The 13,499-nt window shown below is 45.3% G+C and overlaps 1 protein-coding gene across 1 annotated transcript in view; it reads left to right on the forward strand.

Moving 5' to 3' along the window:
• The first annotated feature begins 4,590 nt into the window (after positions 1-4,590).
• LOC140204914 (WW domain-binding protein 2-like) overlaps positions 4,591-13,499 on the forward strand; it is a 61,753-nt gene continuing 52,844 nt past the window's right edge. Inside the window, exon 1 of the mRNA XM_072271862.1 lies at positions 4,591-4,698. Within this exon, the coding sequence (XP_072127963.1) occupies positions 4,640-4,698 (59 nt within the window). The 5' untranslated portion in view covers positions 4,591-4,639. The remainder of the gene's footprint in view (positions 4,699-13,499) is intronic.

Raw genomic sequence — 13,499 nt, forward strand, 5'->3', positions numbered from 1 at the left:
GCACCTGAATGTTGGAGTAGGCTGGAGTCTAAGAAGAATGTGGTAACCTGCCTCAATGACTATCATCACGTAGCACTTACATCCGTTGATGAAGTGCTTTGAGAGGTCGGTGATGACGTATGTCGATTCCTGTCTGAGAAGCAATTTGGCTCCACTCCGATTTACCTACAACAGATCAAAGCAGATGCCATTTCATTGGCTCTTCACTCAACTCTAGAACACCTAGACAGCGAAGCTGCATACATCAGGATGTTTTTCATTGGCTACAGCTTGGCATCCAATACTATCATCCCCTCAGAACTAATCAATAAAGTTCAAGACCTTGGCCTCGATTCCTCCATGTGCAACTGGTTTCTCGGGTTCCTCACCTGCAGACCCCAGTCAGTTCGGATTGGCTACAACTTCTCCTCCACAATCTCCTTCACCACAAGACTGTGTGCTTAGCCCCCTGCTCTACTCACTTTATACTTATGACTGCGAGACTTAGCACAGCTCCCATGCCATGGTTAAATTTGCTGATGACACCACTGCCGTTGGCCGAATCAAAGGCGGTGATGAACCAGCATATAGGAGGGAGATTGAACATCTGGCTGATAGGTGCCACAACAATAACTTCTCACCCAATGTCAGCAGGACCAAGGAGCTGATTATTGACTTCAGGAGGAGGAAACCAGAGGTCCATGTGCCAGTTCTCATTGGGGGATCAGAAAAGGAGAGGGTCAGCAACTTTAAAATCTTTCAGAGGACCTGTCCTGGGTCCAGTATGTAAGTGCAATTGCAAAGAAAACATGACAGCACCACTACTTACATAGAAATTTGCAAAGATTCGGCATGTCATCCAAATCCATGACGAACATCTATAGATGCACGGTGGAGAGTATAATGACTGGTTGCATCACTGCCTGGAATAGAAACACCAATGCTCTTGAATGGAACAGCCTACAAAAAGTAGTGGATATGGCCCAGTCCATTATGGGTAAAGCCCTCCCCACCATTGAACAGATCCATACACAGAGTATTGTCGCAGGAAAGCTGCATACATCATCAAGGACCCCCACCAGGAAGAAGGAAGAAGACCTCAAGTCCTACGTCACCAGGTTCAGGAACCCCTCAACCATCAGGCTCTTGAACCAGAGAGGAAAACTTCACTCAACTTCATTCTCCCCATACTAAACTGTTCCCACAACCTATGGACTCACTTTCAAGGACTCTTCATTTTAGCTTCTCGATATTGTTTGTTTTTTTCTTGTATTTGCACAGCTTGTTGTCTTTTGCATGGGTAGATTGTCCACCTTGTTTTCCATTCTGTGCTGTTTCTTTGAGTGGATACCAACAAGAAAATGAATCTCAGAGTTTTGCGTGGTGACATATATGTACTTTGATGATAAACTTACTTTGAACTTTGACCACCCTCTAGTTCCAGTAAAGGAAGAGGTTATTTCTACACCCATCCAATGCCATCTCCAATCCAGTCTACAATCTCAAGGCATCTTTCTATCCAAGCAACACACATCAAAGTTGCTGGTGAACGCAGCAGGCCAGGCAGCATCTGTAGGAAGCGGTGCAGTCGACGTTTCAGGCCGAGACCCTTCGTCAGGACTAACTGAAGGAAGAGTTAGTAAGAGATTTGAAAGTGGGAGGAGGAGGGAGAGGGGAGATCCGAAATGATAGGAGAAGACAGGAGGGAGAGGGATGGAGCCAAGAGCTGGACAGGTGATTGGCAAAAGGGATACGAGAGGATCATGGGACAGGAGGCCAAGGGAGAAGGAAAAGGGGGAGGGGGGAAAACCCAGAGGATGGTCAAGGGGTATAGTGAGAGGGACAGAGGGAGAAAAAGGAGAGAGAGAGAAAGAATGTGTGTGTATAAAAAATAACGGATAGGGTACGAGGGGGAGGTGGGGCATTAGCGGAAGTTAGAGAAGTCAATGTTCATGCCATCAGGTTGGAGGCTACCCGGATGGAATTTAAGGTGTTGTTCCTCCAACCTGAGTGTGGCTTCATTTTTACAGTAGAGGAGGCTGTGGATAGACATATCAGAATGGGAATGGGATGTGGAATTTAAATGTGTGGCCACTGGGAGATCCTGCTTTCTCTGGCGGACAGAGCGTAAGTGTTCAGCGAAATGATCTCCCAGTCTGCGTCGGGTCTCACCAATATATAGAAGGCCACATCGGGAGCACCGGACGCAGTATATCACCCCAGCTGACTCACAGGTGAAGTGTTGCCTCACCTGGAAGGACTGTCTGGGGCCCTGAATGGTGGTAAGGGAGGAAGTGTAAGGGCATGTGGAGCACTTGTTCCGCTTACAAGGATAAGTGCCAGGAGGGAGATCAGTGGGGAGGGATGGGGGGGAACGAATGGACAAAGGAGTCGCGTAGGGAGCGATCCCTGCGGAAAGCAGAGAGAAGGGGGATGGAAAGATGTGCTTAGTGGTAGGATCCCGTTGGAGGTGACGGAAGTTACGGAGAATAATATGTTGGACCCGGAGGCTGGTGGGGTCGTAGGTGAGGACCAGGGGAACCCTATTCCTAGTGGGGTGGCAGGAGGATGGAGTGAGAGCAGATGTGCGTGAAATGGGGGAGATGCGTTTGAGAGCAGGGTTGGTGGTGGAGGAAGGGAAGCCCCTTTCTTTAAAAAAGGAGGACAGCTCCCTCGTCCTGGAATGAAAAGCCTCATCCTGAGAGCAGATGCGGTGGAGACTGAGGAATTGCGAGAAGGGGATGGCATTTTTGCAAGAGACAGGGTGAGAAGAGGAATAGTCCAGATAGCTGTGAGAGTCAGAAGCCTTATAGTATACATCAGTAGATAATCTGTCTCCAGAGATAGAGACAGAAAGATCTAGAAAGGGTAGGGAGGTGTTGGAAATGGACCAGGTAAACTTGAGGGCAGGGTGAAAGTTGGAGGCAAAGTTAATGAAGTCAACGAGCTCAGCATGCGTGCAGGAAGCAGCGCCAATGCAGTCGTCGATGTAGCGAAGGAACCACCAACCAACCCTCCTCCACCACCAACCCTGCTCTCAAACGCATCTCCCCCATTTCACGCACATCTGCTCTCACTCCATCCTCCTGCCACCCCACTAGGAATAGGGTTCCCCTGGTCCTCACCTACGACCCCACCAGCCTCCGGGTCCAACATATTACTCTCCGTAACTTCCGCCACCTCCAACGGGATCCTACCACTAAGCACATCTTTCCATCCCCCCTTCTCTGCTTTCCACAGGGATCGCTCCCTACGCGACTCCTTTGTCCATTCGTTCCCCCCCATCCCTCCCCACTGATCTCCCTCCTGGCACTTATCCTTGTAAGCGGAACAAGTGCTCCACATGCCCTTACACTTCCTCCCTTACCACCATTCAGGGCCCCAGACAGTCCTTCCAGGTGAGGCAACACTTCACCTGTGAGTCAGCTGGGGTGATATACTGCGTCCGGTGCTCCCGATGTGGCCTTCTATGTATTGATGAGACCCGACGCAGACTGGAAGACCGCTTTGCTGAACACCTACACTCTGTCCGCCAGAGAAAGCAGGATCTCCCAGTGGCCACACATTTTAATTCCACATCCCAATCCCATTCTGACATGTCTATCCACGGCCTCCTCTACTGTAAAGATGAAGCCACACTCAGGTTGGAGGAACAACACCTTATATTCCGTCTGGGTAGCCTCCAACCTGATGGCATGAACATCCACTTCTCAAACTTCCACTAATGCCCCACCTCCCCCTCGTACCCCATCTGTTACTTATTTTTATGCACACATTCTTTCTCTCACTCTCCTTTTTCTCCCTCTGTCCCTCTGAATATACCACTTGCCCATCCTCTGGGTCCCCCCCCTCCGTCTTTCTTCCCGGACCTCCTGTCCCATGATCCTCTCGTATCCCCTTTTGCCTATCACCTGTCCAGCTCTTGGCTCCATCCCTCCCCCTCCTGTCTTCTCCTATCATTTTGGATCTCCCCCTCCCCCTCCAACTTTCAAATCTCTTACTAGCTCTTCCTTCAGTTAGTCCTGACGAAGGGTCTTGGCCTGAAACGTCGACTGCACCTCTTCCTACAGATGCTGCTTGGCCTGCTGTGTTCACCAGCAACTTTGATGTGTGTTGCTTGAATTTCCAGCATTTGCAGAATTCCTGTCGTTTGCGTTTAAAATCTTTCTATCCAATCCAAGGTACAATCTCAATGCGTCAGTCCAGGTTGTCACACACACACACACAACTTGCTGCGCCACACGTGACCTTAAGGTCCCCTCCCCCCCGCCCCCCCCCCCCCACACACCACACACACACACACACACACACACACACACAACTTGCTGCGCCACACGTGACCTTAAGGTCCCCTCCCCCACACACACACACACACACACACACACACACACACACACACACAACTTGCTGCGCCACACGTGACCTTAAGGTCCCCTCCCCCCCCCCCCCCCCCCCCCCACACACACACACACACACACACACACACACACACACACACACACACACACACACACACACAACTTGCTGCGCCACACGTGACCTTAAGGTCCCCTCCCCCCCCGCCCATTGTGCGTCGCGGTTACGAGAGGATGACCCCGCCCCTCCCGTTATAAACGCGTGACGTCAGGCGCAGTCAGAAGGTGACGGCGGCGGCGAGAACATGGCGTTGAATCGGAATCACTCGCAGAATGGCGGCGTCATCATCCATAACGGCGAGAGGTGAGGCGACTCCTGATTGCTGGAGTTTAGGAGTGGCTTTCCGCGGCCGGGTGGACGTGTCAGGCCGCTGTTGCCCGCGTAATTACCGAGCCTGCCTTCCGTTGGCGCTGTCTAGGGCCAAATGCGTATTTTGTTCCGGAACGTTCTGCCCACTCACGGACAAGCTTCCCGTGGGCAGTAATATTGTTGTGGTCGGTACCGGGGTACATGGTAATCCCCACGATCATCTAGCTCACTGCAAGGATGGGGGAAAGTCCGATGTCATAAAATTGCCCTATTTCCATCAATTTATGTACGCCCTCTTCATACGGATTGGCTAATTTCCTCCGGACTCGCGACTCTATTGGCTGAGGGGGCTGTCTGTCAAGCGGATGTCCCCCCCTCTTCCTTAAAGGGATGTAAACATTAAATGCGATGTCATTTTCTCGTGATGTGAGAGATCTGCTGGGCCTGTGTTAATCCAGTTTTCTGCCATTGGGTGATATTTTGTTGCCAATTATATGCCATCGCTTGGTAGCAAATTGCTTTCGGTGAAATCTTTGGCAGTAAGAACTCTGGCACCATACTCAACTTCAAATTTATTATTACGGGCATAAACTATAAATGCCTTTACTTTATAAACAAAAATTAACATGAAAAATCCAGAGACTGCAAATGCTGCAATCTGAAGCAATACAGAAAACGCTGGTGAAACTCAGCAGAACAGACAGTGTATTTTTTTTAAATGGGAAGGATCTCGGCCTGAAACGTCGACTGTGCTTCTTCCTATGGATGCTGTCTGGCCTGCTGTGTTCCACCAGCATTTTCTGTGTGTTGCATACAACTGTTTAGGCTGACTGAAACATCAACTGTCCATTTTCCTTCATGGATGCTGCCTGTCTTGCTGAGTTCTTCCAGCATTTTATAAATGGACTGATTCAATTTAACAAATACTATATAACTTGTATGAGAAAGTAAACGTAATATTGGTGCAAGTTGAGATAGAGAAAAACAAAATATAGTCTAAGGTAGTTTTACAGGTTCCTTTTCCTCCTGGCTGTTGAAGCTGTCTGGAATTGAGAGCAGCAGCTTGAACTTGGGTATAAAATTTAAGAAACATCATCAAGGAGAGTGGAATGGAAAGATGTAGAAGCAGAATTCCAGAATTTGGCCTGAGCATGCAGATCAATAGGAGTAGGTGTTGTAAGTAGTTCGGCAATGGCTAGATGGGCTGAAGGGTCTGTTTCTGTGCTGTACTGTTCTGCGACTCCATGATGCTCAAAATGTTTTATTTGCTCACTGGATGTGGACATGCTGATGAGTCCAGAGCATTGCGCCTGGAATTTGTGACAATGAACTCACGAATTCCAGGCTTTCATTTAACTGGAATGAAGGATCAGTAACATGTAAAAACAAAAATTCCATTACCAGACACCTATTCCGCTGCCCTCCTCTTTCTGAAATTCAAATTAATTACTCCACAGTGCCCTCATCCACTCTTCATCCTCATCTTTCCACTGTGTATTGTATGGCACTTTGCTGTGTAACAACAGAAACCTGTTTTTTCTTCATTCCAAGGACCTAAATAGTCCCTCTAGGCTGGAGGTTCCCAACCTTTCTTATACCATGGAGCTTTACCGTTAATTGAGGGATCCGTGAACCCCAGGTTGAGAACTCCTGCTCCGGGTGAAGCAGTGGTTCATTTACACATCTCCCTGCATAGTTTAATACATGCAGAGTCATAAAGTGGTCTCCTTTAATTTGGGGAAACTGAACACAGAGCGGGTTGTTTGAGGAGAACCTGTGCTCCATCTGAGCTTCCGTTGCCTGCCCCATCTCACTGACTCTGACCTTTCTGTCTGTGGCCTCCTGCACAATTACAGTAAGTACCAACACAAGCTCAATAAACATTTTGTTGTGTCTCTAGGCACATTGCATTCTTAGGGGTTTACTATCAAATTTTTTAACTTCAGACAACTGGCTCTCTCAGTTTACATGAGAAATGGGTAGTTTTGCCTGTGTCCTTTTCAGTTTGTTTTGTACAGTCAGGCTAGGTGACTTTAGCAACACATCTCACAGGCGAAGGAGCTTAATCTTAGCTATCCCTGTTATTTCATCTGATCAGAAAAATTTGTTCTAATCGTCAATCCTCTCTGGATTTATCTATTGCAGAGACAAACTTGTATCGGTTCTGATGAAGGCTTATGAACTGGAAACATTTCTACTATTCTACACCTGAGTTTTTCTGACATTTTCTGTTTTTACTACAAATGTTCGACACTTAGTTTTTTTATTTTTGAAACATAACTGGACTGGTGCTAAACATGCCCATCTCCCTGCTACACTTTGTCCTTCCAGTAGTTGTAGCTGGACTACTATTATTAATGAGGTAAGCTCCCAAAATGTGATAGTGGAGGGTATGAATGTTTAGCATGGTGGATTGGTCAAATTGCTTCCTTCTGGATAGTATTGAGCTGCTTGAGAATACAGGTGTTACGTACTCCGTAACTGGGTTGCCAAACCAGCAGAAATGGATCACTCAGTTGGAGTCTGGATTACTAGAACTAAGAAAGTTTTGTTAAAGAAACAAGCAACACAGTAGTCGAAAGGATAATAGATGCAACAGTTCAGCAATGATAAACACACATGTGCACAGAATTAAGATAACAGCATCAATCAAGCTCTATCGTTGTCTAGGGGTAAATGACCAATTTCAAAGTGACACAAAAGTCCAGTTCGATTTAGTTCAGTTCGCAGTAATCGTTGCCATGGGATGGACAATGTGGGGGGGGAGGGAGAGAGAGAACGAGAACGAATGATCATTCAGAAACGGCTTCCACTCACAGACCGGCGATATTGCTCACAAGCAGCTTTCGGGTGGGTCCTTTGTGATGTCACCTGGGGTCACCGACTGTGACCCCTCCTCCAGATGCGGTCGATCCTCTGCAGTGAAACCGGCACCCAAGCGAGGGTGGACACACACCGGGTTCCCGCTGATTGTACCTTTCCACCCTGTGCGTTTATGGCCCGGTACTTTCCACCGACTGGTGAGAGGCGCACCGCTTCCAGGGTCTCGTTACCTCGGGTGTCGTGTGTGTCCTGCCTTAGCGAACCTGTCCCTTTTTATCCCCCTGCTGGGGTATCGCCTGTCCATCACTTCAAACAGTTCAGGGTTCAAAGGGGGAGCCGCTCTAGACAGCTCTCTCTCCCGTCCCTTCATTACACATCTCCAGATCGCCTGTCCATCACTTCAAACAGTTCAGGGTTCAAAGGGGGAGCCGCTCTAGACAATACCCAGACTGATGGCTCCTTCATTAACATCTCCAAATGCTGCTTCATTGTTCCTTATCTCTCCCTCCCCTGAGGACAGGTGGCAGACCAACTGCTGATGCCACTGGTGCTAGCCCAGGCCAGCAAACATCTTAATTTATGTGTATTCTCGTCACACAGGCATGAGGAGGGTATTCTAACACTGATGATATGCTTAGTAAATAATTTCCTCTGGTTTTGGGAGGAATTTATGGTGGTTCCTTCAGAATGTTGATTAAGGGAGATTTGGTAGTAAAGTCATTAAATCTCATTGTGGTATGGGTTAACACACAACAGTACAGCACAGGAACTGGCCCATAATGTTGCGCTGACAAGCTAAAGTGCAAATCAAAAATGCCCAAACACTGAGCTACACCATGCCCATATCCCTCCACCATCCGTACTCTATGTTGCCTATCCAAACGTCTCTTAAAAGCCTCTATTGTATTTGCCTCTACTATCATACCAGGCATCCACACTCTCTGAGTAAAGAACTTGCCCCTCACATCTGACTTGAAGCTATCCTCTCTTACCTTCAATGCATGCCCTCGGTATTAGACATTCCAAAGCTAGGAAACAGATACTCTCTGTCCACTCTATCTATGCGTCTCATAATCTTGTAAACCTCTATCAGATCTCCCCTCAGCTTCCTGGTAAACCTTTCCTGCACCCTTTCTAAAGCCTCAACATCCTTACTGTAGTGGGACAACCAGAACAGCATGCAATACTCCAGATATGGCCTAACCAGAGTTTTATAAAGTTGTGACATAACCTCCTGATTATCAAATTCATTGTCTCAACTAATAAAAGCCAGCATTCCATAAGCTTTCTTAACCATCTTATCGACCTGTGTAGCCACTTTCAAGGAACTGTGTGTGCTCACAACACTGTTTAAGATCTTGTGCTTCAGTGTACTGTCTCCTTGCATTTGCCCTGCCAAGGTGCAACACCTCACATTTATCTGCTTTAAACTCCATCTGCCATCTCCCAGCCCATATCTGCAACGGATTTATATTGTGCTGTATTCTTTACCAATCTTCTACATTATCCACAACTCCACCAATCTCGGTATCATCTGCAAATTTACTAACCCACCCATCTATATTTTCATCAAACACCTTACTAAAATCCACGTAGACAACATCCACTGCCTCATCAATCTCTCTAGTCACCTTGTCAAAAAACTCAAATCAAGTTGGTAAGGCAGGACCTGCTAAGCGGGCTGTCCTTAATTAGGCCATGCGTTTCCAAATGTCCATATATCCTATCCCTAAGAATTTTCTCCAGAAATTTCCCTACAACTGATGTGAGACTCACTATTCTATAGTTCCCAGGAACCTGTGCCAAGAGATGGCATGAAGATACTGGTCAAGGCCCTAACAATCTTGTCTCTTGCCTTCTTTAATAACCTGGGGTAAATCCCATCAGGCCTTGGGGACTTGTCCACCTTTGTACTCCTTAGGAGGGTCGACACTTCCTCCTCCTTGATCTCTAAATGATTTTAATATATTTATGCATTCAGCACTGACACCCTAGTCCTCCATATCCTTTTCCTTGGTAAATACTGAAGCAAAGTACTCATTAAGTACCTCACTCACATTCTCAGCATCCAAGCAAATGTTCCCGCCTTTATCTTTGAGTGGTCCCACCCTCTCCCTAGTTATCCTCTTGCTCTAGATGTATGTATAGAATGCCTTGGGATTCACCTTAATCCTACTTTTCATGGTCCCTCCTAGCTTTCCTAATTCCCTCTAGTTCTTTTCAGGCTTTTTTATACTCATGTGCTTCATTTGATCCCAACTTCCAAAAATCTACATACTTTTCCTCTTTCTTCTTGACTAAATTCGTCACCTCTCTGAACATCCAAGGATCTCTTATGTTTGCATCCCTGTGCTTCCTTCTAACAGAACATACATTGCCTTTACTGTGTGCAATTGATCTTTAAACACCCTCCACATGTCTGATGTGGACTTACCAGAAAAAAGGTTTTCTCAAATAATGTTTCTTAGTTCCTGCCTAATGCCCTCAAAATTTGCCCTACTCCAATTTAAAACTCTCCCAGAAGGACCATATCTATTCTTATCTATAGCTATCCTGAAATTAAGGAGTTGTGGTCAGTGTTCCCTCACTGTTTGCCCACTGAAAGGTCAGTCACCTGGCCGGGCTCATTGCCCAACACCAGGTCCAGTATAGCCCCTCCTCTTGTTGGACCATCCACATATTGATTTAAATAACTTTTCTGGATACATTTAACAGATTCATCCTACATCTAAACTGCTTACACTAAAAAGGTCCCAGTTTATATTGAGGAAGCTGAAATCCCCAATGACAACAACACTATTATTTTTACACATTTCTGTTCCTCAACGTCGTGATGCCTTTTGGCGGGAGGGGGGGTGGTCTATAATACGATCCCAGCAGTGTGATTGCATCCTTCCTATTCCTGAGTTCTACCCAAGTAGACTCAGTGTCTGACCCTAAACACCCCTCCATTATGACTCCCTGAGTAGTTCCATATACTGATCCATGCTCTTAAGTTTATCAACCTTACCCAGAATACTCCTAGCATTAAAATATATATACTTCAAACCATCTGATCCATCATACCTGTTATTTTGATTTTGCCTTTCAATACTTTTCCCTGGCATCTACCTGCTGGTCTGATCCTTTCCTTACTGATCTGGGACTCCGGTTCCCAGCCCCTGCAAAACTAGTTTAAACTTTCCAGAGTAGCATCAGCAAACCTCCCAGCAAGGACATTGGTTCCTCTCCAGTTCAGGTGCAACCCGTCCCTCCTGTACAGGTTACCCCTTCTCCGTAAAAGTTTCCAGTTTTCCAAGAACTTAAAACCCTGTTCCATGCACCATCTCTGCAACCACTCATTCATCTGTGCTATCACCCCATTCCTACCTTCACTAACCCATGGCACAGAGAGTAATCCAGAGATAACAGCTCTTTCCTAACTCTGTACTCACTGCATAGGACCTCTTCTCTCTGGATAATGGGCATTGGGTGGAATTTGTCCTCTGACCTAATCATCATTTAAACTTGTAAGCAAAGGTAGTGCTGTAGTGCTTGCATGAACTGACCTCTTATCTTAGAATCCAAATGCCAGCTTTTGGATACTGACTCGTATCTTCCTTCTGCATCTTGTCCCCATCCCTGCACTTTGGGTCATTGTCTCCCAGAAAATCTAATGTGTCATTCCACAGTTCCTGTCATAGGGTCTCCCAACTCTGCCCAAGATTCACAAGCAGGATAGTCCACTCAAATGCATCGTTTCAACCTGTTCTTGCTTCAGAGATTTTGTATTTTCCAACCTTAACTTCATCCGTTCTCTCCAGTCAGGTTGTACTCCCATCTGTAAGGCCTCTGATGCTTTCCACCTCCTCAATAGCTTTCAGTTTTCTGAACCCAACTCCATCCCACACCAGGATCACCTGAGAGGCCTTAAATAGAGGCCCAAGCAATTTGCCAATGCCTTCATTTGCCTGGTTAAACCTATTCTCATGTTGAACACTATGAAGAGGTTCTTTGCTGCTTCATGGCTGCACCCAACCTTTAATTCTAATTCTTTCCTGTGATCTACCAAACCAATGACTGTACTAAACACAAGCGATTCTGCAGATGCTAGAAATCCAGAACAACACACACAAAATGCTGGAGGCACTTAACAGGTCAGGTAGCATCTGTGGAGAGGGATAAACAGTCAATGCTTTGGGCTGAGACCCTTCATCAGGACTCAGGAATCCTGTATTTGTATATGTATCCTTCATTTTGTATGTGTTCCAACTACTATACTGATGTCAGCCTTTGTTAATAATAGCACCCTTACCATTATTTCATTTTTGCTTGTTCTTTCTAAATTTTAAATATCCTGAGACACTTAGTTCCCAATTTTGGTCACAGCGTCTGCCATGTTTCTGTCATGGCAAACAGAAAACAGATGATATTATTTGATGACTAATATGTGCCATTAATATATCCATTTCTTAGATGACACAGCATGCATTTAGATATCTGGTTTAATTTTTATAAAGCCTTTCACAATCTGGGAGCTATTTAAGGGCTTGTTGGTTCAAGTCCAACAGGTTTCTGTGAGGAAGAAAGAATGAATGGCAAAGTTCAGGAACCTTGAATGTCTTGAGATATTGCAGGTTAATTTAAAAAGGAAGAGCAAACATATTGAAGGTTTAGAAAGCTGAAATGCAACAGGGCCTTTGAGGATAGTGAAAACCGGGGAAAACAAACAGAAATCAAGAGAACTAAAAGGGACCATGGAATGTCTTTTTGGAGAGTAGGGTTAAAGAAAGTCCCAAGGCATTTTATATATACATATTAGAAACAAGGGTAACTGGGCAGAGGGTAGTACTACTCAAGGATAAAAAAGGGAATTTATGTCTGGAAACCAGTGGAAATAAGTGAGGTATTAAACCAGTACTTTGCGTTAGTATTCACCACAGAGATGGGCATTGAAGATAGTGAAATCAGAATAGTACTATGTTAATGTATAACAAGAATCAATCAGGCAGCATTGAGGCTCTTGAACGTTAAGAAGGACAAGTCCTCAGGGCCTAATAAGGTCTATCCCAGGCTATTGAGAGAGATGAGAGAAGAGATTGCTAGAGTCTTGACAGAAATCCTGATAGCCTCTTTAGCCACAATTCCCTGTTAGGCAGATTAACGGTACGTGGGCATTATTTGGACTGCAGGTCTGTGACTGGTAGTATTCTGCAAGGATCTGTGCTAGAACCCTTGTTTGTGATATTTTGGACAAAAAAAAAATGCAGGTGGGCAGATCAGTAAGTTTTCAGATGACACAAAGATAATGAAGGTTGTCAAAGGACCATTTAGAATTGAGGGCAGAGATGTGGCAGATGGAATTCAATCTCAACAGATGCGAGCTATTGTACTTTGGGAGGTCAAATGCAAAGGGAAAATGTGCATTGAATAGCAGGATGTTCAGAGGGATCTTGGGCTGCAGGTCCATAACTCCCCAAAAGTGATATCACAAGTAAATAGAATTGTAAAGAAGACATTCAGCATAATTGTTTTCACTGATTGGATGTTAGTTATAAAAGTCAGGAAGCCTTATTTCAGTCCAGCAGAATATGAAATAATTTGCCCACTGATATGTGCTTTAAAAGTGTCCCATAATACCCCGCTGGAAATTTCTTCTGTAAAATTTGTTGAAAAGAAAAAGTCAATCTGTTCCTTAATAAAATTAACAAAGTCCGAGTCCTGAAGCAGATTGGAATTGAACTGCCATTGTCTAGCACTAGAATATGTATCCATTAACTTAATAGATAGTTTCAAGGGTGCATGATCGGAAATGGCAAAGGGATCATAGTTGCAGCCAATAACAAATGGAATTAAACAAGAATCAATAAGGAAGTAATCAATTCTAGAATAATTATGATATACATGAGAAAAGAATGAAAACTCTTTATCCTTGGGATGTAAAAATCTCCAAATTTCTGAAACTCCAGAATCAACCATAAAAGAGTTAATAA

Source organism: Mobula birostris, chromosome 11 (assembly GCF_030028105.1).
Source record: "Mobula birostris isolate sMobBir1 chromosome 11, sMobBir1.hap1, whole genome shotgun sequence".
NCBI lineage: Eukaryota > Metazoa > Chordata > Chondrichthyes > Myliobatiformes > Myliobatidae > Mobula > Mobula birostris.